This window comes from Pseudopipra pipra, chromosome 7, assembly GCF_036250125.1.
Source record: "Pseudopipra pipra isolate bDixPip1 chromosome 7, bDixPip1.hap1, whole genome shotgun sequence".
Classification (NCBI taxonomy): Eukaryota; Metazoa; Chordata; class Aves; order Passeriformes; family Pipridae; genus Pseudopipra; species Pseudopipra pipra.
Genome location: NC_087555.1, coordinates 2,921,669 through 2,948,632, shown reverse-complemented (window position 1 = coordinate 2,948,632; position 26,964 = coordinate 2,921,669). Strand labels below are relative to the sequence as shown.

Below are 26,964 nucleotides of genomic sequence, written 5' to 3'. Positions count from 1 at the left end.
GCACTGCACACCTGGGCAAGTGTTGCTGAGCACAAGGGCCCTTTTTTCCCTCTTCCCAGATGCCCTGTGGACACTGGGCACCCAAAAAAAGCTCCTAGGCCTCTGTAGATGACAAGATTTATTTAATATTCCTATGCTAGGAATATAGGAAGGGCTTGCGGAGAAGAGGCGTCTTCCCCACAGGCTCAGGTGGCCCCAAAAGACAGAGCTGCCTGCATCAGCTCTCCACACAGCTATAGCAGCACAGGCACACACAGCCCCACACAGAAGGCCGGGTACTCCATGCCCTGCTGAGCTGGTCTCGGAGCTGCTGGAGGTAGGGAGCTCTCTGTACAGCTCTAAGGAAGTTGATGTTTTTAAGTGCCAGCTTGGAGACAGTGGGACTGCTGTCATCTGTCGTGGCTTGAAGGGCTGGAACAGAGAGGAACAGAGACAAGGTCAGAGCCCGGGTCGGTGGGGACCCGAGGAGCCCCTCCTGCCAGGGCCATCCCACCCAGCTCTTGCTGTTGCCAGGAGGGAGCAGGGCCCAATGGGATCAGCCAGAAAGTGCTGGCCACCAAAACCCCCCGTGCCCCTGAAATCTCTCTCTGCTCTGACCACGCTGCCCCTCGTCCAGGCAGGGAGCAGAGCCCTGCACAGCCAGGGCAGGATTGCAGCTCCCTGCCCCGGGCTCTGTGCTCCCCTCACCAGCCCCACTGCCCTCACTCACCATCGATGATGAGCTGCAGCTCTTGGTACTGTCCCCGCAGGTACCTGCCGGCGATCCCTGGGAACACAGACCCTGTCAGGGCCCCAGCGGCACAGCTCCCCCCCGGCGGCGCTGCCGGCCCGGCCGCGCACCCTCCTGCCCTGGCAGGGCTGAGCCCGGGGCCTTCCCGCCTCGGGACTCCCCAGGGCTGGGCTGGCACAGGGCGGCAGCCACCAGGGCACTCGGGGCTCCCCAGCACATCCCTGGGCTGCATCCTGCTGCCGCTGCAGCAGCCGGGGCTGGGGCCGAGCTGCAGCGGGGCGGGGAGGGACCTTGTGGCTCACCCATGAACTTGACGGCCGCCTCTCTCACGGGCTCCTGTGGGCTCCACAGGTACGGCAGGGCCTGGTGCAGGTACTCGACCACTCTGCTCCGGTCCTTTTTCAGCTGCAGAGAGTGGAAGGGTCGACTGGGGCTCTGCCCCTTGGCCGGGCGCTGCCTGCGCCCAGCACTGGCCTCCCCTGCCCGCACAGCCCTGAGGCCCGGGCAGCAGCCGCTGGGGCCGGCTTTGGAGGGAGCAGAGGGCTGGCTGCTCCCCGGCAGCCGTGGGGCCGCCCTGCCCCACAGCCCAGCTGGGCCGGGGCTCCAGCGGCACCCTGGCTCGGGGGCAGAGCGCCTGCAGAGGAGCCCGCACGCCCCAGCAAGGCAGCAGCGGGTGGGGCGCAGGCTGCTGTCCCGCGGGCGGCTGCAGCAGTGGGCAGGGGCACAGTGCCGGCCCCGCACTCTGGGCATCGGGGACTGCGGCTTTGGGGTCGTCCTTACCAGGCACTCACTGAATCTCCAAGGCTGCTCTGCCTTCAGCAGCTTCACGAGATCCCTCCTCTTCAGGAACCGCGCTGCACGAAGCAGCGCTTCCCGAGACGCCTGCAGAGCAACAGAGACCAGGACATGGTATCGCAGCCCAGGGCACGGGACCCGTGTCCCTGGACCAAGGTCAGGAGGAGGCTGGAGCCCAGAGCCCACGATGTGCCAGGCCAAGAGGCAGCCCAGCCCCCTCCCATGGGACACCAGAGCCCACGAGTCCTCACCTTTTTCACGACCGGGTTCTCATCGTGCTGGTGGAAGTAGAGCGGGAGCAGGCTCAGGCACACGTGTGGCTTCAGGGGTCTCTTTCCCGCTCTCTCTATCAGTTTCATCACACGTGTGAAGATGACCATAGAGCCCTCCCGCACACTGCTGTCATCCTGGTGGAAAGAAAGAGGAAAAGACCTCAGCACCAGCTTCTCCAGGCCCCGCCGGGCACAGACCTGAAAATCCACAGGGCACAAAGTTTCCCAGCAGCACCCAGAGCCCATGGGGGGGGCACAGAGCCTTACGTGGTCAAAGAGTGGCCGGAGCGCCTCAGCCAACTGCAGGCCGGTGGGGGTGGATATTAGAGGGTCTTTGCTGTGGACCCTCTTCTGCAGCTGTGTCCAGACACTGCTCCAGAGCACATTGTCGAGCACAGAGAGGGTCATCCAAACCGTATCTCTGTCCTCATCCCCCAGGAGCTGCACCAGGATATCCGACAGGCTCCAGATGCGCTTGGCCTGTGAGGAACACACGGCTGTGCTGTGAAGCCATGAATGGCTGCAGCCCCAGCCCCGCTCCGGCGGGGCAGCCCCACGTGCTGCTGCAGGGCCCAGAGGCCAAAGGCCTGTGCCAAGGGACTCTGGCAGCTGAACAGGGAGGCAGCAGAGCTGGGAGTAGCTGCCACAGCTCCTGAAGCCAGGCCAAGCCCAAGAGACTGTGTTACCTAGCCCCACGCTGCCCGCATGGCTTCAGCCCCTTCCCCCTCCTCACCATCCCAGAATCCTGGCTGAGCACCAGGAGCCCTCGGAGTGCCAGGTGACGCCTCTCTGGGCACTCACTCCAGAGGTGCCTTGAAAGGCTCTGCAGAACGCTGCCTCCCCAGTCACGCATGTCCAGGCAGTCCAGGACCTGAAAGGCAGGGAGCAGTGATGGGGTGCCTGGCCGGCAGGAGCCCAGACCCGCACAGGGCTGGGCCCTCCAAGAGGCCAGAGAGGTGGAGGCAGCTTGGTGAGGCAGCATTCGCCATCAGGCTCACCTCCACAAGGAATGCCATAGCAGGGAGGTCCCAGCACAGCTCCTCCCTGCTCAGCAGCTCCAGCAGGTGGAGTGTGATGCGGGAACACAAGGGGCTGGAAACACGGCGCATCTCCCTGACAGGGGGAAAAAGGCACCACTGACCCCGAGCCCGGTGGGCAAACCTCTCCCAGGACAGACTCACAGGGCCCTGGTCTTTTCCCACCAACACAGGAGGGATCGAGGGCCCTCTGAGATGCAGAAAGGACAAGCAGAAAGGACAGGGACAGTGGGGACAAGGGAGTCTCACCTGGCCAGCAGAGCCACTGCGTAGCGGCGGCTGCGAGCATTGAGGAGCCTCGCCCAGCCACGATTGTGCTCCACTGAACGCACCACATCCTCACAGTGCAGGCAGCAGAGCAGGGCCTTCATGCTCAGCACTGCAAACCTGTGTGCAGAGCAAAGCCCAGGTCATGCTGGGAGCCCTGAGCCACCCCGAGGGCATGGGAGGGAGGGGAGGACTGGGATGGAGCACCTGTTGGGGTCAGTGGGAAGGTCGTGTTCCTCCCGGCATCCCCTCCAGAAGCTGTCGACCTCCTCGGACATCTGCTCTGTGGTGATGAAAACTTGGAAGAGCAGAGCCACGAGGAGATGGGGGGAATACTCCATCAATGGCCCTGGGCACTGGGGCTCCTGGACAATCGTCCACAATGCCAGAGTTGCCTGCAAAAGACAAACCACCCGGACACAGCGCTCAGTGCCCAGACTTCCATGTGGCAGGGCCCGAGCGTGGGAGGGGGAGGCCAGGAGAGACTCGAGGGGAGCGCCCAGCCTGGTGCCCCTGAACCTGCTGCTTGCCCACATTTCCAGCCCAGTGCCTGCAGGGAGATGGGCAGGGAGATGCCGTGCTGGGGGAGGATGGAGAGCTGCCAGAGAGGCAACCTGGGGGCAAGCAAAGGTTCCAGAAACTCACAGCCAGGGCAAAGACATTGGTGTTGTCCCCATCAGAGGTGCGGGTGCTGTGCCATGGCCAGTCCTCCATCACAGAGAGCAGCATTGGCAGCACCTTCTCCAGGGTCGTTCCCGACGAGGCGATGGTCCTCCACATGACTGCAGCAGCTCTGTGGAGTCAGAGCTCTGTGTCAGGGGGCTCTCGAGCACAGCGCCCTGACCTGGGCAGCTGCAGGGGCCGGGTGACAGAGCCACAGTGCTTTCAGGGGCAGGGGATGATGGGCTCTAAAGGCTGGTGAGCCCTCAAGGCAGGTGGGGCCCGTACCTGTCACATGAGGGGGCACAGCGCAGGAGGCTGATGGCGACATCCGCGGGGTGTGCCTGGGTCAGTGCTAGAAGGGTGTTATCCAGCACGTGCCCAGCAGACACATTGGCAGTCAGCCACCAGTGGATGGACCTCACCACAGCTGGCACCTGGAGGGGACGCAGGAGAGAGCTGGAGAGCTGCCAGAGGGAAAATTCCCCACATTCCCCCAAGAAGTGCTTCCCTTCCCACCACACTGTGCCGGCCTCAAAGGCTGAGGGGCCCAGCAGACCCAGCTTGAGGGCCCACACAGTCCCTGCCCACAGGCTGCTTACTTGAGCAGAGACAACTCCCTCATCGAGAACTTCCACACTGGGAGCATCAGGCAGGCGCTGAACGGGTGTCCTGTCAGTGTCTGCGATGCCCTCAGTCGTTGCACTGTCAGCCTTGCCCTTGAGCTTGGTCAGGTTGGGCTCAGGTTGTGCCCTGACCTCAGTTGGTGAGGTCCTGGCCTTTCTATGCTGAATGGGACTGGAGTTCAGCAATCTCTGCAGGAGAACGAAGGGCAGGGAAGAGAGGGATGTGCCATGGAGAGCTCCAACAGCGGTGCCAGGCTGAGCAGGGACAGCAGGCCCAGCCCAGGAGGCCGTGGCTGCAGGTACCTGTGCTGCCCTGCGGAAGCATCCACGGGCACGGTCCTGCTCCTGTGTCCGGTCCCAGTCTGGATCTGGCAAAGAGCGAGCGCGGTCAGAGCTGAGGGGCTGCGGGACAGGCCGGAGAACACGGCCCAGCCCTGCGCTCCACAGGCAGGGCCAGCCCTGGGATGCCCAGTGCATAGAGCTGCCAGGGATCAGCCCCAGGCCCTCCTCCCCCCTCCCTTTCCCTGGGCATGTCCACAGGAGATGGAATGGAATGGGATGGGATGAGGCCCATCTGGCTGCAGCCACCAGCTGTTGGCCCAGCTCTGCCACTCACCCTCCTGCGGGGGCTGGGACTGCTCCACCTCCTCAGGGTGTTGTGCTGGGGCAGGCCCAGGGCTTTCTTCCTCCTCCTCCTTCATCCACGCCACCTTGGGCACACTGGGAGGTCTCTGCTCCATGTCTCTGGCTGGCTCCATGGCTACCTGCAGGAGAGATGGCACAGAAAATCTCTGGGTGACCAAATCCTGCAGAAGTACCTTGAAGTCATCTGCAATAGAGGAGTGTTCAGAATGCTCCAGGCCATCAAGTCCCACAGTCTGGCCTGGAGGGGACATGGGGCAGTTCAAGAGCTGCCAGAGGGAGCAACTTGCCCACTTTCCCCCGAGAAGTGCTTCCCTTCCCACCACACTGTGCTGGCCTCAAAGGCTGAGGGGCCCAGCAGACCCAGCTTGAGGGGCCACACAATCCCTGCCCACAGGCTGCTTACTTGAGCAGAGACAACTCCTTCATCGAGAACTTCCACACTGAGAGCATCGGGCAGGCACTGAACGGGTGTGCTCTCAGTGTCTGTGATGCCCTCAGTTGTTAGACTGTCAGCCTTGCCCTTGAGCTTGGTCAGGTTGGGCTCAGGCTGTGCCCTGACCTCAGTTGGTGAGGTCCTGGCCTTTCTACGCCGAACAGGATTGGAGTTCAGTAACCACTGCAGGAGAACGAAGGGCGAGGAAGAGAGGGATGTGCCATGGTGAGCTCCGACAGTAGTGCCAGGCTGAGCAGGGACAGCAGGCCCAGCCCAGGAGGCCGTGGCTGCAGGTACCTGTGCTGTCCTGCGGAAGCAGCCACGGGCACGGTCCTGTTCTTGTGTCCGGTCCCGTCCTGGATCTGGCAAAGAGCGAGCGCGGTCAGAGCTGAGGGGCTGTGGGACAGGCCGGAGAACACGGCCCAGCCCTGCGCTCCACAGCCCTGGGATGCCCAGTGCATGGATCAGCCCTGGGCCCTCTTCCTCCCTCCCTTTCTCTGGGCATGTCCACCGGAGATGGATGGGATGGGATGGGATGGGATGGGATGGGATGGGATGGGATGGGATGGGATGGGATGGGATGGGATGAGATGGGATGGGATGGGAAGAGGCCCATCTGGCTGCAGCCACCAGCTGTTGGCCCAGCTCTGCCACTCACCTTCCTGCAGGGGCTGGGACTGCTCCACCTCCTCAGGGTGTTGTGCTGGGGCAGGCCCAGGGCTTTCCTCCTCCTCCTCCTTCATCCACGCCACCTTGGGCACACTGGGAGGTCTCTGCTCCATGTCTCTGGCTGGCTCCATGGCTACCTGCAGGAGAGATGGCACGGAAAATCTCTGGGTGACCAAATCCTGCAGAAGTGCCTTGAAGTCATCTGCAATAGAGGAGTGTTCAGAATGCTCCAGGCCATCAAGTCCCACAGTCTGGCCTGGAGGGGACATGGGGCAGTTCAAGAGCTGCCAGAGGGAGCAACTTGCCCACTTTCCCCCGAGAAGTGCTTCCCTTCCCACCACACTGTGCCGGCCTCAAAGGCTGAGGGGCCCAGCAGACCCAGCTTGAGGGGCCACACAATCACTGCCCACAGGCTGCTTACTTGAGCAGAGACAACTCCTTCATCAAGAACTTTCACACTGAGAGCATCGGGCAGGCACTGAATGGGTGTGCTCTCAGTGTCTGCGATGCCCTCAGTCGTTTCACCGTCAGCCTCCATGGTGAGCTCAGGCAGGGCGGTGTTGGATTTTGTCCCGTCATCGGTCACCGCGCTGTCACAGTTTGCTGTGCCGTCAGTCAATGCGGTGCCGACTTCAGGGTGTGCCTTGAGCTCACTCGGCATGGGGTCAGGCTGTGCCATGACCTCGGCTGGTGTGATCTTGGTCTTTCTATGGCGAATGCCCAAGAATTTCAGAAAGGCCTGCAGAAGAACAGAGAGCAGGGAAGAGAGGGATGTGCCCTGGAGAGCTCCAACAGCGGTGCCAGGCTGAGCAGGGACAGCAGGCCCAGCCCAGGAGGCCGTGGCTGCAGGTACCTGTGCTGCTCTGCAGAAGCCTCCACGGGCACGGTCCTGTTCTTGTGTCCGGTCCCGTCCTGGATCTGGCAAAGAGCGAGCGCGGTCAGAGCTGAGGGGCTGCGGGACAGGCCGGAGAACATGGCCCAGCCCTGCGCTCCACAGCCCTGGGATGCCCAGTGCATGGATCAGCCCCGGGCCCTCTTCCTCCCTCACTTTCCCTGGCCATGTCCACAGGAGATGGGATGGGAAGAGGCCCATCTGGTTGCAGCCACCAGCCCTGGGGCCCAGCTCTGCCACTCACCCTCCTGCAGGGGCTGGGACTGCTCCACCTCCTCAGGGTGTTGTGCTGAGGCAGGCCCAGGGCCTTCCTTCTTCATCTGAAAGGGCTTGAGCAGGATCGGGCGTCTTCCCGCCATCCCGCAGGTGCTTGGAGGGCACCTGCAAGGGAGAGACACCTCGGAAGATCTCCGGGTCACCAAGTCCGGCACGCTGCCCTTGAAACCACCTACCGCAGGGATTGGAGACTCCGGAAAATTTCCGGGTCACCAATCCTGTGGTCTGGCCTCGAGGGCACCTGAAAGAGATAAGCCTAGGAAACAATATAGGTTGTCAAGTCCTGAAGTGTGGCCTCAAGGGCACCTGCCGCAGGGATTGGGGACACCTCGCAAAAGCTCCGTGTCACCAAGTCCCGCGGTCTGGCCTCGAGGACGCTCGCACAAAAGAAACGCCACAAAAACGCTCCGGGTTAGCAAGGAACGAGTTGGCTGCACGGGGGCTCCGCACAGCACCGCTCTGTCCCGTCTGTCCCGTCGCACGCTCCGAGGAGCACTGAGGCGTTGCCACCTCACCACCACTACTAAGTCATCCCGTGTCACAAAGGGCCCTGTGATACCCTGCCCCGTGCCATCCCACCGTGTCACAAAGGGCCCTGTGACACACTGCCACGTGCCCTGGGGACTCCCCCAGCCCGGCCAACCTGCCCCAGGCGGGAAGGAGTCCGTTCTCCAAAGCATCCAAGACAGCTGGACACGAACTTTAGGCACAGTTGAAAAACTAAGCAAACCCTCCCCTGCTGTGCCTGCCCACGGCAGCAGAAGGAGCCCCCTCGGCTGCCGAGGCAGCCGCAGTGGGAAGGCCACGGGGCCTCAACATGAGCTGGCACGGGCTCCTTGGGAGAAGTGCCGGTTGGTGGCCCTCCCGAACACGGGGCTGTGACACACAGAAGGAGTGTGAGGGCAAGGTGTCTTAGTTTAACACGATTACAACGTAGAAATCAAGAAACTTCCAGTGGAAGTGTGGAAAAGGAAAAGAAACAGCTTTTTATTAACCAAATCTGAATAAACAACAAATGGTGCAATCAAAACCTTTCGGAAGGAACAAAACAAAGTCCCAGTTCCGCAGGTGGAGGGGGGAAACCCGCAGCAACCTGGGGAGTGGGGTGGGAAGGCAGGACTGTCCCGGCACTTCAACAGCTGCTCGCAGCCACCTGTGCTCGCAGCCAGCACTGGAAAAAAAAAAAAGTCCTTTTTCCCACAGGCCGTCTGAAGGCAGAATACCTCTCTCTGAGATGGCTTGGTCTCCTTCTTGTAGTCGTTCTCCACGATGGGTCCCGTGGGGAAAAAAAACTTCCTCTCAGGCAAAGCAAAAGCAGGCAGCCAAAACCGGACTCCCCGCTCTGTCCGGTGCACACCAAACCCAAAGAAACCCCCTAAACGACAGACTCCCGGCCGTGCCTGTAGCAACCATGCTTCCCCGGGAGACCTCCCCCTCTCCCCGCTCCCGCGCTGCCCAGCGCCTGTGGCTCCGCTCTGCCCCCACCCCATCCCCGACTCCCCCCATCCCAGAAGAAACAGACTGAGGGGGCGAGAACAAGGTACCCTAGGGAAAAAATTCCCACGTCTCCTTTCAAACCTATGACACAAGGGCACCAATGCTGCTCCCACCCCATTGGCCAGGGCTGCGCCAAAATCAGCAGCTCTGGCAAGTCCTAACCCAAGGAGACCTGTCACCGCCCCCAGTCCTGGCAGGGTTGGTGCCCCTCTCCTGCCCAAAGAGCTGTGCCCCCGGGGGACAACTCCCGAGGAGGCCCAGGCGTTGTGGCTGCTGCTGCTCCTGTGCACAGCCTGCTGCTCTTTTCTGTGGCTTGGGCAGCAGCGACCGCGCAGCCCTGCCCGAGGAGCCCCGCGCCCTCCCCGTGCTGGCAGCACCTCCGCGGGCCCAGAGCTCTGACTCAGCGGGCTCTGGGACACAGCCCCGTGGGCTGGGCAGCCGCGGGGGCCCGGGCTGGCCCACGGCCCTGCCCCTGCCCCTGGCCCTGGCCGGCAGCTGCCGCAGGCTGGGCTGGGAGAGGGACTGCAACAGCAATTGGGTTCGAGCGAAGTAGAGGATGGAAACACACACTGTCACGCAGTGGAGCTATCACCGTGCTATCACAACTTTATTGAAGCGGGGCTTGGACTTCTATAGGGGAGGGTGAGGAAGGTGCTGGAAAAAAGGGCGGAGCATGGGACTGACATGGGAAACAGCCAACCAGGGAAGGAAGGAGGGCACATGGAATCAGCGGGAGCCAACGGGGAGAGTATCTGCAATGCAGCAGATGGGAACCAATAGGAAAAATGGGGATATCCGTGAGAGGAAAATACATTGAAACTGGAAAAACTTGGAAGAAAACTGTCTGAACAAGTTCTTTGGTAAACCCTGGTAACAATAAAGCAGTCTTTTCCTGTATTAGTCTTCTCTCGGTAACAGTGTCCCATAGTATCGATCCCAGGCAGGTGCTTAGCCATTTGTGCTTCTTCCCGCACCTGCCTCAGCTCCTGTTGCCCTATTTGCAACAGTTCTTTTTCTCGGCAGGTGCCTTCCTCAGGCAGCACCAGCGGTCGTGCCCCACCAGGGACCCCTTGCCCTCCTTGTCCCCAGCCAGGCCAGCCTGGCCCCCTTGGCGCTGTCCCCACCCTCCTGCCCAGGCCTCCAGCCCTTCTGCCGCAGGCACGGCAGACGCCCCGGGCAAGCGCCACAGCAGCCGGCCAACACCTGGGCAGGACACAGATGGCACTTCCTGCCTGGGACAGGGCTTCTGGCCATCTCCAAGGACCTTTGGCTCAGGGAGCCCCACAGCTCCAGCCTTTGCCCAGCTGCTCTGCTGCAAGCTTGGAGGCTTCAGCACAGCACCACCAAAGGCCAAGGGGACTTAGGGCTCTTTCTCTTCTCACTGCACACCCGGGCAAGCGTTGCTGAGCACAAGGACCCTTTTTCCCCTCTTCCCCAATGCCCTGTGCAAACTGGGCACCAAAAACACTCCTGAGCCTCTGTGTGTGGCAAGAGGAATTTTATATTCCTATGCTGGACTAGAGGGAAGTGCTTCCACAGCAGGGGTCTTCCTCGCAGGCTCACGTGGCCCCAGCAGACACCGCTTCCCACATCAAGCCTCCCCAGAGCTCAGGCAGCACAGCCAGAAACTGCCCCGCAGAGCAGGACAGCTCGTGCAGGCCCCGCACAGCCAGTCTGGCGGCTGCTGCACCTGGGGGGATGCAGCTCTCTCAGCAGCTTCGAGCACACGGTAGCTCTGAAGCGCCAGGCTTGAGATGGCGGGGCTGGTGTCGTTCCTCAGACCCTGAAGAACTGCAACAGGGAGGAACAGAGCCAAGGTCAGAGGCTGGATCTGTGGCGACCCAAGAAGCTCCTCCAGCCAGGGCCATCTCACCCAGTTCTTGCCATGGCCAGCAGGGAGCAGGGCCCAACGGGATCAGCCGGAAGGCGCTGGCCACCAAAACCCCCCGTGCCCCTGAAATCTCTCTCTGCTCTGCCCAAGCCGTCCCTCATCCGTGCAGGGAGCAGAGCCCTCCACAGCCAGGGCAGGATTGCAGCTCCCTGCCCAGGCTCCGTGCTCCTCCCACCAGCCCCCGCTGACACCGCGCTGCCCTCACTCACTCTCGATGATGTCCTGCAGCTCTTCGGGCTGTCCCCGCATGTACCTCCCGGCCATCCCTGGGAACACAGATCCTGTCAGGGCCCCAGCGGCACAGCTCCCCCCCGGTGGCGCTGCCGGCCCGGCCACGCACCCTCCTGCCCTGGCAGGGCTGAGCCTGGGGCCTTCCCGCCTCGGGACACCCCAGGGCTGGGCTGGCACAGGGCGGCAGCCACCAGGGCACTCGGGGCTCCCCAGCACATCCCTGGGCCGCATCCTGCTGCCGCTGCAGCAGCCGGGGCTGGGGCCGAGCTGCAGCGGGGCGGGGAGGGACCTTGTGGCTCACCAATGAACCTGATGGCCGCCTCTCGCAGGGGCTCCTGTGGGCTCTCCAGGTACGGCAAAGCCTGGCGCAGGTACTCGGCCGCTCGACTCCGCTCCTTTTGCAGCTGCAGAGAGCGGCAGGGCCGGAGGGAAGGGTTGGCTGGGGCTCTGCCCCATGGCTGGGAGCTGCCTGCGCCCAGCAGTGGCCTCCCCTGCCCGCACGCCCCAGGCAAGGCAGCAGCGTGTGGGGCGCAGGCTTCTGTCCCGCAGGCGGCTGCAGCAGTGGGCAGGGCCACAGTGCCAGCCCCACACTCTGAGCATCGGGGACTGGGGGCTGCTCCAGCCTGGGGCTGGGGCTTCATGGCCGTCCTTACCAGGCACTCGCTGAACATCCACAGCTCCTTCCTCTTCACAATCTTCTGCAGGTCCTTTCTCTTCAGGAAGCTGGCCACACAAAGCAGCGCTTCCCCAGAGGCCTGCAGAGCAACAAGCACTGGGAGATGGCACCACGGCCCAGGGCAAAGGAGCCGTGTCCCTGGAGCAAGGCCAGCAGGAGGCTGGAGCCCATCAGGTGCCAGGGCAGGAGGCAGCCCAGCCCCCTGCCACGGGGACACCAGAGCCCACAAGTGCTCACTCACCTCTGCCACTCTGTGGTTCTCATCGTGGCAGTGGAAGAAGAGTGGAAGCAGGCTCTGGCGCACGTGTGGCTTCAGGGCCTTTTTTCCCTCTTTCTCCCCTGTCACCATCACCCCACGGAAGAGGAGGATGGAGGACAGTTGCACACTGCTGTCAGCCTGGTGGAAATGAAATGACCTCAGCACTGGCTTCTCCAGGCCCACCTGGGCACAGGCCTGAAAATCCACAAGGCACAAAGTTTCCTGCCAGCACCCGTTGCCTGTGGCTGCGGGGCACAGAGCCTTACGTTGTCGAAGAGCGGCTGCAGCGCCTCAGCCAGCTGCAGGGCGGTGGGGCTGGAGAGCTGGATGTCTTTATTGGAGAGCAGAAAGCCGAGGACGCTGACAGTCCTCTGGACCAGCTCTCCATCTGCGTCCCACAGGAGCTGCACGAGGCTTTCAGTCAGGCTGCCCATTCTTTTGGCCTGTGAGGAACACAAGGCTGTGCTGTGAAGCCATGAAGGGCTGCAGTGCCAACCCCGCTCCGGTGGGGCAGCCCCACGTGCTGCCGCGGGGCCCAGAGCCCAAAGGCCTGTCCCGAGGGACTCGGGCAGCTGAGCGGGGAGGCAGCAGAGCTGGCAGCAGCTGTGCTCCCCAGCCCCGGCATCGCAGCACGGCTTCGGCCAACCGCCCCTTCCTCACCGTCACGGCATCCTGGCTGAGCACCACCAGGCCCCTCAGCACTTGGCGGCGCATCTCTGGGCACTCGCTCCACAGGTGCCTTGAAAGGATCTGCAGGACGCTTTCGCCGCACTCCCTCACGTCCAGGTAGACCAGGGCCTGAAAGGCACGGAGCGGTGACGGGCTGCCCGGCCGGCAGCAGCCCGCACCCGCACAGGGCTGGGCCCAGGCAGCAGCACAGGGTGCGGCACCGTCCCGGGCAGCCCTGCCCAAAAGCAGCAGTGGCTCTGCAGAGCCCCTGGGCTCCCTGCCCTGCGCAGGCCACTCGCCCGCTCCTCTGTGCCACCCAGCCCTGGCATTCCTTGGCCTTGAGGAGCCATGAGGGAAGTGCGAGTGCTGGCAGCAGAAGGACCCAAAACACAGCTGGGGACAAGTGTCACCCCAGCAGCAAGGGGCCAAGGGCACACAGTGGAGCCCCCCCCCCCGCCCCAGCTCCCTTCACTGGGCTTCCCCCGCAGATGCGGCTGCACAAGGCCAGAGAGGTGGAGGCAGCTCGGCCAGGCAGCGCTCGCCATCAGGCTCACCTCCACAAGGAACACCATGGCAGGGAGCTCCCAGGGACACATCTCCTCGCTGAGCAGCTCCAGGAGGCAGCACACAATGCTGCAACACCAGGGGGTGCAGAAAGAGCCCATCTCCCTGGCAGGAGGGAAACAAGAACTGTCATGCCTGAGCTGGCTGGGCAAACCTCTCCTGGGACTCACTCCCAGAGGCCTGGTCTTTCCCCAGCACCCCGGCAGGGGACCAGGGCACTCTGGCAGGCGGCTCCTCCTGTGCACCCACCTCTCCCAGCCTTTGCCACACTGCTCGGCCATCCCTGGGTGACAAGGCCCTCCGGCCCACGACCACGGGCACTGCGTGGGGTGCCCTGTGCAGAGGGCAGAAATGACAGGGGCAGCGGGGACAAGGGGGTCTCACCTGGCCAGCAGACCCACTGCGTAGTGGTGGGTGTCGGCGTTGAGGAGCGTGTCCCAGCCACACTTGCGCTCCAGTGCCACCACCACGCTCTCGCAGCGCAGACGGTGCAGCAGGGCTTTGAGGGTCAGCACTGCAAACCTGCGTGCAGAGCAAAGCCCAGGTCATGCTGGGAGCCCTGGCCAGCCCCGAAGGCGTGGCAGGGACAGGAGGAGTGGGATGGAGCACCTGTTGGGCTTGGTGGGAAGGCTGTGTTGCTTCTGGCACTCCCTCCACAGGGTGTCAACCTCCTCCGGCATCTGCACTGTGCTGAAGAACACTTGGAAGAGCAGATGCACAAAGAGGTTGGGGAAACACTCCCTCACTGCCCGTGTGCAGCAGAGCAGATGGAGGATCTTCCAGAGTGCCACGGTTGCCTGCAAAAAGGAAACCAGCCGGAGACAGCGCTCAGTGCCCGGACATCCATGGGGCAGGGCCCGAGCGTGGCAGGGAGAGGCCAGGGGAGACACAGCAGGAGCAGCCGGCCTGGTGCCCCTGAACCTGCCCCTAAGCCAGCTTGCCAGCCCAGTGCCTGAGGCAGGGAGATGCAGCGCTGGGGGAGGATGAAGAGCTGCCGGAGAGGTGACGTGGCGCTGAGCAAAGGCCGGTTCCAGAAACTCACAGCCAGGGCAAAGACTTCCGCTTCGTCCCCATCCGAGGTGCGCATGCTGCAGGCTGGCCAGCTTCCCAGGACGAGGGCAAGGATCGTCAGCACCGACTCTGCAGTAGTTCTCAAGGAGATGATTGCTCTCCACATGCTCACAGCAGCTCTGCGGGGTCAAAGCTCTGTGTCAGCGGGCTCTCAACCACAGTGCCACGGCCTGGGCACTTCCCGCTCCCAGCTGACAGAGCCACAGCACCCTGAGGAGCAAGGAGGGCACATGGGAGCAGGATCCGTGGCTGGCATGCTAGAGGCTCCTTGGAACTCTGGGCCTGAGGGACACCTGGGATGGGCTCTACAGGATGATGGGCTGGTGAGCCCTGGAGGCAGAGGGGCCCCATACCTGTCACAGCATGGGGCAGAGCGCAGCAGAGTCACCACCACATCCACGGGGTGCGCCTCGACCAGAGCCAGAAGAGTCCTGTCCAGTCTGCGCTCAGCACACACATTGGCCGTGAGCCACCGGTGGATGTACCTGACGAAGGCTGGCACCTGCAGGGGGCACGGGGCAGACTTGGAGAGCTGCCAGAGCCAGCAACTTGCCCGGCTTCCCCCGACAAGCGCTTCCCTTCCCACCACTCTGGGCTGGCCTCAAAGGCTGAGGGGGCCCAGCAGAGCCGGCGTGAGGGCCCGCACAATCCTTGCAGGGCTGGAGCCCTGGCCACAGGCTGCTTACTTTCTCGGCACTGGAGACACCATTCTCCACAAGCAAATCCAGCAGGGCAGCGCTGGTCTCGGCATTGCAGAGGTCAGAGCTTGCCATGCCCCCAGCACCCATGGCGATGGTCTCTTCCCTCCAAATGCACCTGCTGAATTGGCAAACCATCTGCAGGAGAAAGGCAGGAAGAGAGGGATGTGCCCTGGAGAACTCTGACAGCGGCGCCAGGCTGAGCAGGGACAGCAGGCCCAGCCCAGGAGGCCGTGGCTGCAGGTACCTGTGCTGCCCTGCAGAAGCGGCCCCGGGCGCGGTCCTGCTCCTGTGTCCGGTCCCGTCCTGGATCTGGCAAAGAGCGAGCGCGGTCAGAGCTGAGGGGCTGCGGGACAGGCCGCAGAACACGGCCCAGCCCTGCGCTCCACAGGCAGGGCCGGCCCCGGGATGGCCAGTGCATGGAGCTGCCGGGGGATCAGCCCCGAGCCCTCCTTCCCCCTCCCTTTCCTTGGCCCTGTCCACAAGGGATGCGATGGCAAGAGGCTCATCTGGCTGCAGCCACCAGCCCTGGGGCCCAGCTGTGCCACTCACCCTCCTGCAGGGGCTGGGACTGCTCCACCTCCTCAGGCTGCTGGGATGGGGCAGCTCCAGGGCCTTCCTCCTCCCCCTCCTTCAGCCAGGCCAGCTTGGGCACCCTGGGGGGTCTCTGCTCTGTGTCTCTCTCTGGCTTCATGGCTTCCTGCAGGAGAGATGGCACGGAAAAGCTCTGGCTCACCAAGTCCTGCACAAGTGCCTTGAAGGCACCTGCAACACGGCAGGTTTGGGAACACTGCGGCTCATCAAGTTCCAAAGTCTGGCCTGGAGGGGCCAGGGGGGAGTTGGAGAGCTGCCAGAGGGAGCAATTTTCCCAGTTGCCCCCAAGAAGTGCTTCCCTTCCCACCATACTGTGCTGGCCTCAAAGGCTGAGGGGGCCCAGCAGACCTGGCTTGAGGGGCCACACAATCCCTACCCACAGGCTGCTTACTTCCACAGAGACAACTCTCTCCCCAGGAATGTCCAGACCAGGAGCACTGGGCGGGCACTGAACGGCTGCGATGTCAGTGTCTGCCTCGCCCTCGGACGTTGCGCTGTCAGCCTTGGCCGTGAGCTCACTGGGCGTGGGGTCAGGCTGTGCCATGACCTCGCCTGGTGCGATCCTGGTCTTTGGACGCCGAATGCCCACGAATTTCCGAACGGCCTACAGGAAAACAAAGGGCAGGGAAGAGCGGGATGTGCCATGGAGAGCTCCGACAGTGGTGCCAGGCTGAGCAGTGGCAGCAGGCCCAGCCCAGGAGGCCGTGGCTGCAGGTACCTGTGCTGCCCTGCGGAAGCGGCCACGGGCACGGTCCTGTTCTTGTGTCTGGTCCTGTCCTGGATCTGGCAAAGAGCGAGCGCGGTCAGAGCTGAGGGGCTGCGGGACAGGCCGGAGAACACGGCCCAGCCCTGTGCTCCACAGGCAGGGCCAGCCCTGGGATGCCCAGTGCATGGAGCTGCCAGGGATCAGCCCCAGGCCCTCCTCCCCCCTCCCTTTTCCTGGCCACGTCCACAGGGGATGGGATGGGAGGGGATGGGATGGGAAGAGGCCCAGCCGGCTGCAGCCACCAGCTGTTGGCCCAGCTCTGCCACTCACCCTCCTGCAGGGGCTGGGGCTGCTCCACCTCCTCAGGCTGCTGTGCAGGGGCAGTCTCAGGGCCTTCCTTCTTCTTCTTCCTGAGAAACCTGCACAGGCTGAAGCGTCTCTCCGCCATCCTACAGTCGGGCCTCAAGGGCAGCCGCCGCAGGGATTGGAGACGCTAGGGAAAAGCTCCAGGGCACGAAGCCCCAGAGAACGGCCTCGAGGGCACCTGCCGCAGGGCCTGGAGACTCCTCGCCGAAGCTCCGGGTCACCAAGTCCTGTGGTCTGGCCTCGAGGGCACCTGAAAGACAGAAAAGCCTACAAAAGGCAAGTCCTGCAGTGCGGCCTCAAGGGCAGCCGCCGCAGGGATTGGAGATGGCAGGGAAAAGCTCTGGGGCACGAAGCCCCAGAGAATGGCCTCGAGGGCACCTGCCGCAGGGCCTGGAGACTCCTCGCCGAAGCTCCGGGTCACCAAGTCCCGCGGTCTGGCCTCGAGAGCACCTGAAAGATAGAAAAGTCTACAAAACGCAAGTCCTGCAGTGCGGCCTCAAGGGCAGCTGCCGCAGGGACTGGAGACACCTCGCAAAAGCTCCGTGTCACCAAGTCCCGCGGTCTGGCCTCGAGGGCACTCGCAGCACAAAAACGCCACCAAAACGCTCCGGATCAGAAAAGAACGAGTTGGCTGCACGGGGGCTCCGCACAGCACCGCTCTGTCCCGTCTGTCCCGTCGCACGCTCCGAGGAGCACTGAGGCGTGGCCACCTCACCACCACTACTAAGTCATCCCGTGTCACAAAGGGCCCTGTGACACCCTGCCCCGTGCCACCCCACCGTGTCACAAAGGGCCCTGTGACACCCTGCCACGTGCCCTGGGGCCTCCCCTAGCCCGGCCAACCTGCCCCAGGCGGGAAGGAGTCCGTTCTCCAAAGCATCCAAGACAGCTGGACACGAACTTTAGGCACAGCTGAAAAACTAAGCAAACCCTCCCCTGCTGTGCCTGCCCAGGGCAGCAGAAGGAGCCCCCTCGGCTGCCGAGGCAGCCGCAGCGGGAAGGCCACGGGGCCTCCACACGAGCTGGCACGGGCTCCTTGGGAGAAGTGCCGGCTGGTGGCCCTCCCGAACACGGGGCTGTGACACACAGAAGGAATGTGAGGGCAAGGTGTCTTAGTTTAACACGATTGCAACGTAGAAATCAAGAAACTTCAGGTGGAAGTGTGGAAAAGGAAAAGAAACAGCTTTTTATTAACCAAATCTGAATAAACAACAAATGGTGCAATCAAAACCTTTCGGAAGAAACAAAGCAAAGTCCCAATTCCCCAGGTGGAGGGGGGAAACCCGCAGCAACCTGGGGAGTGGGGTGGGAAGGCAGGACTGTTTTGGCAGTCCAACAGCTGCTCGCAGCCACCTGTGCTCGCAGCCAGCACTGAAAAGGAAAAAAAAAAAGTCCTTTCTCCCACAGGCCGTCTGAAAGCAGAATACCTTGCTCTGAGATGGCTTGCTCTCTTTCTCTCAGTTGTTCTCCACAAGGGGTCCCGTGGGGAAAAGAAACTTCCTCTCAGGCAAAGCAAAAGCAGGCAGCCAAAACCGGACTCCCCGCTCTGTCCGGTGCACACCAAACCCAAAGAAACCCCCCAAACGACAGACTCCCAGCCATGCCTGTGGCAACCGTGCTTCCCCGGGAGACCTCCCCCTCTCCCCGCTCCCGCGCTGCCCAGCGCCTGCGGCTCCGTTCTGCCCCCACCCCATCCCCGACTCCCCCCATCCCAGAAGAAACAGACTGCGGGGCGAGGACAAGGTACCCTAGGGAAAAAATTCCCACATCTCCTTTCAAACCTATGACACAAGGGCACCAATGCTGCTCCCACCCCATTGGCCAGGGCTGCGCCAAAATCAGCAGTTCTGGCAAGTCCTTACCCAAGGAGACCTGTCACCGCCCCCAGTCCTGGCAGGGCTGGTGCCCCTCTCCTGCCCAAAGAGCTGTGCCCCCGGGGGACGACTCCCGAGGAGGCCCAGGCGTTGTGGCTGCTGCTGCTCCTGTGCACAGCCTGCTGCTCTTGTCTGTGGCTTGGGCAGCAGCGACGGTGCAGCCCTGCCCGAGGAGCCCTGCGCCCTCCCTGTGCTGGCAGCACCTCCGCGGGCCCAGAGCTCTGGCTCGGCGGGCTCTGGGACACAGCCCCGTGGGCTGGGCAGCCGCAGGGGCCCGGGCTGGCCCACGGCCCTGCCCCTGCCCCTGGCCCTGGCTGGCAGCTGCTGCAGTCTGGGCTGGGAGAGGGACTGCGACAGCAATTGGGTTCGAGCGAAGTAGAGGATGGAAACACACACTGTCACGCAGTGGAGCTATCACCGTGCTGTCACAACTTTATTGAAGCAGGGCTTGGACTTCTATAGGGGAGGGTGAGGAAGGTGCTGGAAAAAAGGGCGGAGCATGGGACTGACATGGGAAACAGCCAACCAGGGAAGGAAGGAGGGCACATGGAATCAGCAGGAGCCAACGGGGAGAGTATCTGTGTAACAGGGAAGGGACTAAATCAAGGGAAAAAACACAGGTTCGAGAGATTCTGGAACGTGAATAAACCAAACACCGTTGCTAGTTGGCAAAAATAATAGCTATTTATTAGGAAAAGGTGGCAAACAAGGAAAAAGGGAGAAAACAAAACAGGCGCCTGAGGGAAAAGGATTGGGGCGGAGGAAAAAGTGCATAAAAGACCCTAGGAAGAAGGCTTCCCCCCATACTCACCAAGGTATCACCTGTAAACAAGTCTTACCCATCCTAACCAATAATGAAATCTCTCTGCAGCACCTGCGGGTTCATGGGGGGTGGCAGGCTCCCACTTCAAGCAGGCGTCCCAGCTGAAAGCAACTTGGTCCATCGTGAAGAGCCGCGCCCCCAAGAAGCGTCTCTGCTTTTTATAAAGTTTTTTGAGAGCACCTGCCCCGGAGAGGTGTGGCCAGCACTGCCCCGTCAGGGCTCTGAACCCCACCCCCTTGGTTATGTAAGTGCACCCCTCCTGCACATGCGTGAGCACTTTGGAAAGTCCCCCACACAGGCGCAGTGATTGGGGGGGGGTCTTCCCAATTGAGGCTGGGGCTTACTTCATCACCCTCCTCATCACTTTGTCCTCCAACTGCCCCTGACGAGCAATTGACCAATCACAACAGACCAATTAAAACAGTTTACACAGAAGCTCTCCCTCCAAGGCCAAGTTCACTGCTTTATCAGAAGACTTGGCAGGAGAAAGCATAAACTAACTGCAGGTGGCTAGGGCCAAACATAGACCAAAAAGTAACATCCCAACTTCGTCCCGATACAATCTGCAATGCAGCAGATGGGAACCAATAGGAAAAATGGGGATATCCGTGAGAGGAAAATACATTGAAATTGGAAAAACTTAGAAGAAAACTGTCTGAACAAGTTCTTTGGTAAACCCTGGTAACAATAAAGCAGTCTTTTCCCGTATTAGTCTTCTCTCGGTAACAGTGTCCCATAGTATCGATCCCAGGCAGGTGCTTAGCCATTTGTGCTTCTTCCCGCACCTGCCTCAGCTCCTGTTGCCCTATTTGCAACAGTTCTTTTTCTCGGCAGGTGCCTTCCTCAGGCAGCACCAGCGGTCGTGCCCCACCAGGGACCCCTTGCCCTCCTTGTCCCCAGCCAGGCCAGCCTGGCCCCCTTGGCGCTGTCCCCACCCTCCTGCCCAGGCCTCCAGCCCTTCTGCCGCAGGCACGGCAGACACCCCGGGCAAGCGCCACAGCAGCCGGCCAACACCTGGGCAGGACACAGATGGCACTTCCTGCCTGGGACAGGGCTTCTGGCCATCTCCAAGGACCTTTGGCTCAGGGAGCCCCACAGCTCCAGCCTTTGCCCAGCTGCTCTGCTGCAAGCTTGGAGGCTTCAGCACAGCACCACCAAAGGCCAAGGGGACTTAGGGCTCTTTCTCTTCTCACTGCACACCCGGGCAAGCGTTGCTGAGCACAAGGACCCTTTTTCCCCTCTTCCCCAATGCCCTGTGCAAACTGGGCACCAAAAAACACTCCTGAACCTCTGTGTGTGGCAAGAGGAATTTTATATTCCTATGCTGGACTAGAGGGAAGTGCTTCCACAGCAGGGGTCTTCCTCGCAGGCTCACGTGGCCCCAGCAGACACCGCTTCCCACATCAAGCCTCCCCAGAGCTCAGGCAGCACAGCCAGAAACTGCCCCGCAGAGCAGGACAGCTCGTGCAGGCCCCGCACAGCCAGTCTGGCGGCTGCTGCACCTGGGGGGATGCAGCTCTCTCAGCAGCTTCGAGCACACGGTAGCTCTGAAGCGCCAGGCTTGAGATGGCGGGGCTGGTGTCGTTCCTCAGACCCTGAAGAACTGCAACAGGGAGGAACAGAGCCAAGGTCAGAGGCTGGATCTGTGGCGACCCAAGAAGCTCCTCCAGCCAGGGCCATCTCACCCAGTTCTTGCCATGGCCAGCAGGGAGCAGGGCCCAACGGGATCAGCCGGAAGGCGCTGGCCACCAAAACCCCCCGTGCCCCTGAAATCTCTCTCTGCTCTGCCCAAGCCGTCCCTCATCCGTGCAGGGAGCAGAGCCCTCCACAGCCAGGGCAGGATTGCAGCTCCCTGCCCCGGGCTCTGTGCTCCTCCCACCAGCCCCCGCTGACACCGCGCTGCCCTCACTCACTCTCGATGATGTCCTGCAGCTCTTCGGGCTGTCCCCGCAGGTACCTCCCGGCCATCCCTGGGAACACAGATCCTGTCAGGGCCCCAGCGGCACAGCTCCCCCCCGGTGGCGCTGCCGGCCCGGCCACGCACCCTCCTGCCCTGGCAGGGCTGAGCCCGGGGCCTTCCCGCCTCGGGACACCCCAGGGCTGGGCTGGCACAGGGCGGCAGCCACCAGGGCACTCGGGGTTCCCCAGCACATCCCTGGGCCGCATCCTGCTGCCACTGCAGCAGCCGGGGCTGGGGCCGAGCTGCAGCGGGGCGGGGAGGGACCTTGTGGCTCACCAATGAACCTGATGGCCGCCTCTCGCAGGGGCTCCTGTGGGCTCTCCAGGTACGGCAAAGCCTGGCGCAGGTACTCGGCCGCTCGACTCCGCTCCTTTTGCAGCTGCAGAGAGCGGCAGGGCCGGAGGGAAGGGTTGGCTGGGGCTCTGCCCCATGGCTGGGAGCTGCCTGCGCCCAGCAGTGGCCTCCCCTGCCCGCACGCCCCAGGCAAGGCAGCAGCGTGTGGGGCGCAGGCTTCTGTCCCGCAGGCGGCTGCAGCAGTGGGCAGGGCCACAGTGCCAGCCCCACACTCTGAGCATCGGGGACTGGGGGCTGCTCCAGCCTGGGGCTGGGGCTTCATGGCCGTCCTTACCAGGCACTCGCTGAACATCCACAGCTCCTTCCTCTTCACAATCTTCTGCAGGTCCTTTCTCTTCAGGAAGCTGGCCACACAAAGCAGCGCTTCCCCAGAGGCCTGCAGAGCAACAAGCACTGGGAGATGGCACCACGGCCCAGGGCAAAGGAGCCGTGTCCCTGGAGCAAGGCCAGCAGGAGGCTGGAGCCCATCAGGTGCCAGGGCAGGAGGCAGCCCAGCCCCCTGCCACGGGGACACCAGAGCCCACAAGTGCTCACTCACCTCTGCCACTCTGTGGTTCTCATCGTGGCAGTGGAAGAAGAGTGGAAGCAGGCTCTGGCGCACGTGTGGCTTCAGGGCCTTTTTTCCCTCTTTCTCCCCTGTCACCATCACCCCACGGAAGAGGAGGATGGAGGACAGTTGCACACTGCTGTCAGCCTGGTGGAAATGAAAAGACCTCAGCACTGGCTTCTCCAGGCCCACCTGGGCACAGGCCTGAAAATCCACAAGGGACAAAGTTTCCTGCCAGCACCCGTTGCCTGTGGCTGCGGGGCACAGAGCCTTACGTTGTCGAAGAGCGGCTGCAGCGCCTCAGCCAGCTGCAGGGCGGTGGGGCTGGAGAGCTGGATGTCTTTATTGGAGAGCAGAAAGCCGAGGACGCTGACAGTCCTCTGGACCAGCTCTCCATCTGCGTCCCACAGGAGCTGCACGAGGCTTTCAGTCAGGCTGCCCATTCTTTTGGCCTGTGAGGAACACAAGGCTGTGCTGTGAAGCCATGAAGGGCTGCAGTGCCAACCCCGCTCCGGTGGGGCAGCCCCACGTGCTGCCGCGGGGCCCAGAGCCCAAAGGCCTGTCCCGAGGGACTCGGGCAGCTGAGCGGGGAGGCAGCAGAGCTGGCAGCAGCTGTGCTCCCCAGCCCCGGCATCGCAGCACGGCTTCGGCCAACCGCCCCTTCCTCACCGTCACGGCATCCTGGCTGAGCACCACCAGGCCCCTCAGCACTTGGCGGCGCATCTCTGGGCACTCGCTCCACAGGTGCCTTGAAAGGATCTGCAGGACGCTTTCGCCGCACTCCCTCACGTCCAGGTAGACCAGGGCCTGAAAGGCACGGAGCGGTGACGGGCTGCCCGGCCGGCAGCAGCCCGCACCCGCACAGGGCTGGGCCCAGGCAGCAGCACAGGGTGCGGCACCGTCCCGGGCAGCCCTGCCCAAAAGCAGCAGTGGCTCTGCAGAGCCCCTGGGCTCCCTGCCCTGCGCAGGCCACTCGCCCGCTCCTCTGTGCCACCCAGCCCTGGCATTCCTTGGCCTTGAGGAGCCATGAGGGAAGTGCGAGTGCTGGCAGCAGAAGGACCCAAAACACAGCTGGGGACAAGTGTCACCCCAGCAGCAAGGGGCCAAGGGCACACAGTGGAGCCCCCCCCCCGCCCCAGCTCCCTTCACTGGGCTTCCCCCGCAGATGCGGCTGCACAAGGCCAGAGAGGTGGAGGCAGCTCGGCCAGGCAGCGCTCGCCATCAGGCTCACCTCCACAAGGAACACCATGGCAGGGAGCTCCCAGGGACACATCTCCTCGCTGAGCAGCTCCAGGAGGCAGCACACAATGCTGCAACACCAGGGGGTGCAGAAAGAGCCCATCTCCCTGGCAGGAGGGAAACAAGAACTGTCATGCCTGAGCTGGCTGGGCAAACCTCTCCTGGGACTCACTCCCAGAGGCCTGGTCTTTCCCCAGCACCCCGGCAGGGGACCAGGGCACTCTGGCAGGCGGCTCCTCCTGTGCACCCACCTCTCCCAGCCTTTGCCACACTGCTCGGCCATCCCTGGGTGACAAGGCCCTCCGGCCCACGACCACGGGCACTGCGTGGGGTGCCCTGTGCAGAGGGCAGAAATGACAGGGGCAGCGGGGACAAGGGGGTCTCACCTGGCCAGCAGACCCACTGCGTAGTGGTGGGTGTCGGCGTTGAGGAGCGTGTCCCAGCCACACTTGCGCTCCAGTGCCACCACCACGCTCTCGCAGCGCAGACGGTGCAGCAGGGCTTTGAGGGTCAGCACTGCAAACCTGCGTGCAGAGCAAAGCCCAGGTCATGCTGGGAGCCCTGGCCAGCCCCGAAGGCGTGGCAGGGACAGGAGGAGTGGGATGGAGCACCTGTTGGGCTTGGTGGGAAGGCTGTGTTGCTTCCGGCACTCCCTCCACAGGGTGTCAACCTCCTCCGGCATCTGCACTGTGCTGAAGAACACTTGGAAGAGCAGATGCACAAAGAGGTTGGGGAAACACTCCCTCACTGCCCGTGTGCAGCAGAGCAGATGGAGGATCTTCCAGAGTGCCACGGTTGCCTGCAAAAAGGAAACCAGCCGGAGACAGCGCTCAGTGCCCGGACATCCATGGGGCAGGGCCCGAGCGTGGCAGGGAGAGGCCAGGGGAGACACAGCAGGAGCAGCCGGCCTGGTGCCCCTGAACCTGCCCCTAAGCCAGCTTGCCAGCCCAGTGCCTGAGGCAGGGAGATGCAGCGCTGGGGGAGGATGAAGAGCTGCCGGAGAGGTGACGTGGCGCTGAGCAAAGGCCGGTTCCAGAAACTCACAGCCAGGGCAAAGACTTCCGCTTCGTCCCCATCCGAGGTGCGCATGCTGCAGGCTGGCCAGCTTCCCAGGACGAGGGCAAGGATCGTCAGCACCGACTCTGCAGTAGTTCTCAAGGAGATGATTGCTCTCCACATGCTCACAGCAGCTCTGCGGGGTCAAAGCTCTGTGTCAGCGGGCTCTCAACCACAGTGCCACGGCCTGGGCACTTCCCGCTCCCAGCTGACAGAGCCACAGCACCCTGAGGAGCAAGGAGGGCACATGGGAGCAGGATCCGTGGCTGGCATGCTAGAGGCTCCTTGGAACTCTGGGCCTGAGGGACACCTGGGATGGGCTCTACAGGATGATGGGCTGGTGAGCCCTGGAGGCAGAGGGGCCCCATACCTGTCACAGCATGGGGCAGAGCGCAGCAGAGTCACCACCACATCCACGGGGTGCGCCTCGACCAGAGCCAGAAGAGTCCTGTCCAGTCTGCGCTCAGCACACACATTGGCCGTGAGCCACCGGTGGATGTACCTGACGAAGGCTGGCACCTGCAGGGGGCACGGGGCAGACTTGGAGAGCTGCCAGAGCCAGCAACTTGCCCGGCTTCCCCCGACAAGCGCTTCCCTTCCCACCACTCTGGGCTGGCCTCAAAGGCTGAGGGGGCCCAGCAGAGCCGGCGTGAGGGCCCGCACAATCCTTGCAGGGCTGGAGCCCTGGCCACAGGCTGCTTACTTTCTCGGCACTGGAGACACCATTCTCCACAAGCAAATCCAGCAGGGCAGCGCTGGTCTCGGCATTGCAGAGGTCAGAGCTTGCCATGCCCCCAGCACCCATGGCGATGGTCTCTTCCCTCCAAATGCACCTGCTGAATTGGCAAACCATCTGCAGGAGAAAGGCAGGAAGAGAGGGATGTGCCCTGGAGAACTCTGACAGCGGCGCCAGGCTGAGCAGGGACAGCAGGCCCAGCCCAGGAGGCCGTGGCTGCAGGTACCTGTGCTGCCCTGCAGAAGCGGCCCCGGGCGCGGTCTTGCTCCTGTGTACGGTCCCGTCCTTGATCTGGCAAAGAGCGAGCGCGGTCAGAGCTGAGGGGCTGCGGGACAGGCCGCAGAACACGGCCCAGCCCTGCGCTCCACGGGCAGGGCCGGCCCCGGGATGGCCAGTGCATGGAGCTGCCGGGGGATCAGCCCCGAGCCCTCCTTCCCCCTCCCTTTCCTTGGCCCTGTCCACAAGGGATGCGATGGCAAGAGGCTCATCTGGCTGCAGCCACCAGCCCTGGGGCCCAGCTGTGCCACTCACCCTCCTGCAGGGGCTGGGACTGCTCCACCTCCTCAGGCTGCTGGGATGGGGCAGCTCCAGGGCCTTCCTCCTCCCCCTCCTTCAGCCAGGCCAGCTTGGGCACCCTGGGGGGTCTCTGCTCTGTGTCTCTCTCTGGCTTCATGGCTTCCTGCAGGAGAGATGGCACGGAAAAGCTCTGGCTCACCAAGTCCTGCACAAGTGCCTTGAAGGCACCTGCAACACGGCAGGTTTGGGAACACTGCGGCTCATCAAGTTCCAAAGTCTGGCCTGGAGGGGCCAGGGGGGAGTTGGAGAGCTGCCAGAGGGAGCAATTTTCCCAGTTGCCCCCAAGAAGTGCTTCCCTTCCCACCATACTGTGCTGGCCTCAAAGGCTGAGGGGGCCCAGCAGACCTGGCTTGAGGGGCCACACAATCCCTACCCACAGGCTGCTTACTTCCACAGAGACAACTCTCTCCCCAGGAATGTCCAGACCAGGAGCACTGGGCGGGCACTGAACGGCTGCGATGTCAGTGTCTGCCTCGCCCTCGGACGTTGCGCTGTCAGCCTTGGCCGTGAGCTCACTGGGCGTGGGGTCAGGCTGTGCCATGACCTCGCCTGGTGCGATCCTGGTCTTTGGACGCCGAATGCCCACGAATTTCCGAACGGCCTACAGGAAAACAAAGGGTAGGGAAGAGCAGGATGTGCCATGGAGAGCTCCGACAGTGGTGCCAGGCTGAGCAGTGGCAGCAGGCCCAGCCCAGGAGGCCGTGGCTGCAGGTACCTGTGCTGCCCTGCGGAAGCGGCCACGGGCACGGTCCTGTTCTTGTGTCCGGTCCCGTCCTGGATCTGGCAAAGAGCGAGCGCGGTCAGAGCTGAGGGGCTGCGGGACAGGCCGCAGAACACGGCCCAGCCCTGTGCTCCACAGGCAGGGCCAGCCCCGGCATGCCCTGTGCATGGAGCTGCCAGGGATCAGTCCTGGGCCCTCCTTCCCCCTCCCTTTTCCTGGCCACGTCCACAGGGGATGGGATGGGAGGGGATGGGATGGGAAGAGGCCCAGCCGGCTGCAGCCACCAGCTGTTGGCCCAGCTCTGCCACTCACCCTCCTGCAGGGGCTGGGGCTGCTCCACCTCCTCAGGCTGCTGTGCAGGGGCAGTCTCAGGGCCTTCCTTCTTCTTCTTCCTGAGAAACCTGCACAGGCTGAAGCGTCTCTCCGCCATCCTACAGTCGGGCCTCAAGGGCAGCCGCCGCAGGGATTGGAGACGCTAGGGAAAAGCTCCAGGGCACGAAGCCCCAGAGAACGGCCTCGAGGGCACCTGCCGCAGGGCCTGGAGACTCCTCGCC

General features: G+C 63.0%; 2 protein-coding genes across 9 annotated transcripts; both read right to left on the bottom strand.

The window, feature by feature from the left end:
• Positions 1-103: 103 nt before the first annotated feature.
• LOC135416898 (maestro heat-like repeat-containing protein family member 6) lies at positions 104-16,763 on the bottom strand. 7 transcript variants are annotated; one of them, XM_064660207.1, is made up of 24 exons: positions 16,489-16,763; positions 16,171-16,235; positions 15,829-16,056; positions 15,411-15,558; positions 6,988-7,052; positions 6,556-6,873; positions 6,124-6,271; positions 5,763-5,827; positions 5,436-5,648; positions 5,004-5,151; positions 4,691-4,755; positions 4,364-4,576; positions 4,050-4,198; positions 3,747-3,894; positions 3,309-3,496; positions 3,084-3,221; positions 2,796-2,910; positions 2,531-2,668; positions 2,065-2,277; positions 1,777-1,932; positions 1,511-1,612; positions 1,033-1,135; positions 710-766; positions 104-411 (listed from the first exon to the last, which is right to left on the bottom strand). In XM_064660207.1, exons 1-24 carry the CDS (start codon positions 16,604-16,606, stop codon positions 218-220), a joined length of 3,495 nt encoding a protein of 1,164 aa, XP_064516277.1. In that variant the 5' UTR covers positions 16,607-16,763; the 3' UTR covers positions 104-217. The 7 variants fall into 7 exon arrangements, with proteins under 7 accessions (XP_064516277.1, XP_064516276.1, XP_064516278.1 ...); XM_064660206.1 differs by lacking the exon at positions 6,988-7,052 and adding an exon at positions 15,106-15,170 and having other exon boundaries at positions 16,489-16,762; XM_064660208.1 differs by lacking the exon at positions 6,988-7,052 and adding an exon at positions 15,106-15,170 and having other exon boundaries at positions 15,844-16,056; positions 16,489-16,760.
• A 3,751-nt stretch (positions 16,764-20,514) lies between these two features.
• LOC135416900 (maestro heat-like repeat-containing protein family member 7) lies at positions 20,515-26,900 on the bottom strand. 2 transcript variants are annotated; one of them, XM_064660214.1, is made up of 15 exons: positions 26,723-26,900; positions 26,405-26,469; positions 25,081-25,230; positions 24,748-24,896; positions 24,366-24,513; positions 23,933-24,120; positions 23,708-23,845; positions 23,314-23,428; positions 22,752-22,889; positions 22,358-22,534; positions 22,074-22,229; positions 21,810-21,911; positions 21,458-21,560; positions 21,135-21,191; positions 20,515-20,824 (listed from the first exon to the last, which is right to left on the bottom strand). In XM_064660214.1, exons 1-15 carry the CDS (start codon positions 26,838-26,840, stop codon positions 20,625-20,627), a joined length of 2,004 nt encoding a protein of 667 aa, XP_064516284.1. In that variant the 5' UTR covers positions 26,841-26,900; the 3' UTR covers positions 20,515-20,624. The 2 variants fall into 2 exon arrangements, with proteins under 2 accessions (XP_064516284.1, XP_064516285.1); XM_064660215.1 differs by lacking the exons at positions 26,405-26,469; positions 26,723-26,900 and adding an exon at positions 25,340-25,369.
• Between the last annotated feature and the right edge of the window lie 64 nt (positions 26,901-26,964).

What these genes read in the sequence shown, in the direction of transcription:
- LOC135416898 (XM_064660207.1), bottom strand. Translation starts at nt 16,606, where the DNA reads ATGGCGGAGAGACGCTTCAGCCTGTGCAGGTTTCTCAGGAAGAAGAAG. An exon ending in TGGAAGTAAGCAGCCTGTGG is followed by an intron (nt 15,559 to 15,828) that starts GTAGGGATTGTG and finishes TCTCTCCTGCAG; the next exon opens with GAAGCCATGAAGCCAGAGAG. An exon ending in AAGGAGTTGTCTCTGCTCAA is followed by an intron (nt 5,152 to 5,435) that starts GTAAGCAGCCTG and finishes TCTCTCCTGCAG; the next exon opens with GTAGCCATGGAGCCAGCCAG.
- LOC135416900 (XM_064660214.1), bottom strand. Translation starts at nt 26,840, where the DNA reads ATGGCGGAGAGACGCTTCAGCCTGTGCAGGTTTCTCAGGAAGAAGAAG. An exon ending in GCCCCAGCCCCTGCAGGAGG is followed by an intron (nt 26,470 to 26,722) that starts GTGAGTGGCAGA and finishes GCTCTTTGCCAG; the next exon opens with ATCCAGGACGGGACCGGACA. An exon ending in GCTTCCGCAGGGCAGCACAG is followed by an intron (nt 25,231 to 26,404) that starts GTACCTGCAGCC and finishes TTTCTCCTGCAG; the next exon opens with ATGGTTTGCCAATTCAGCAG.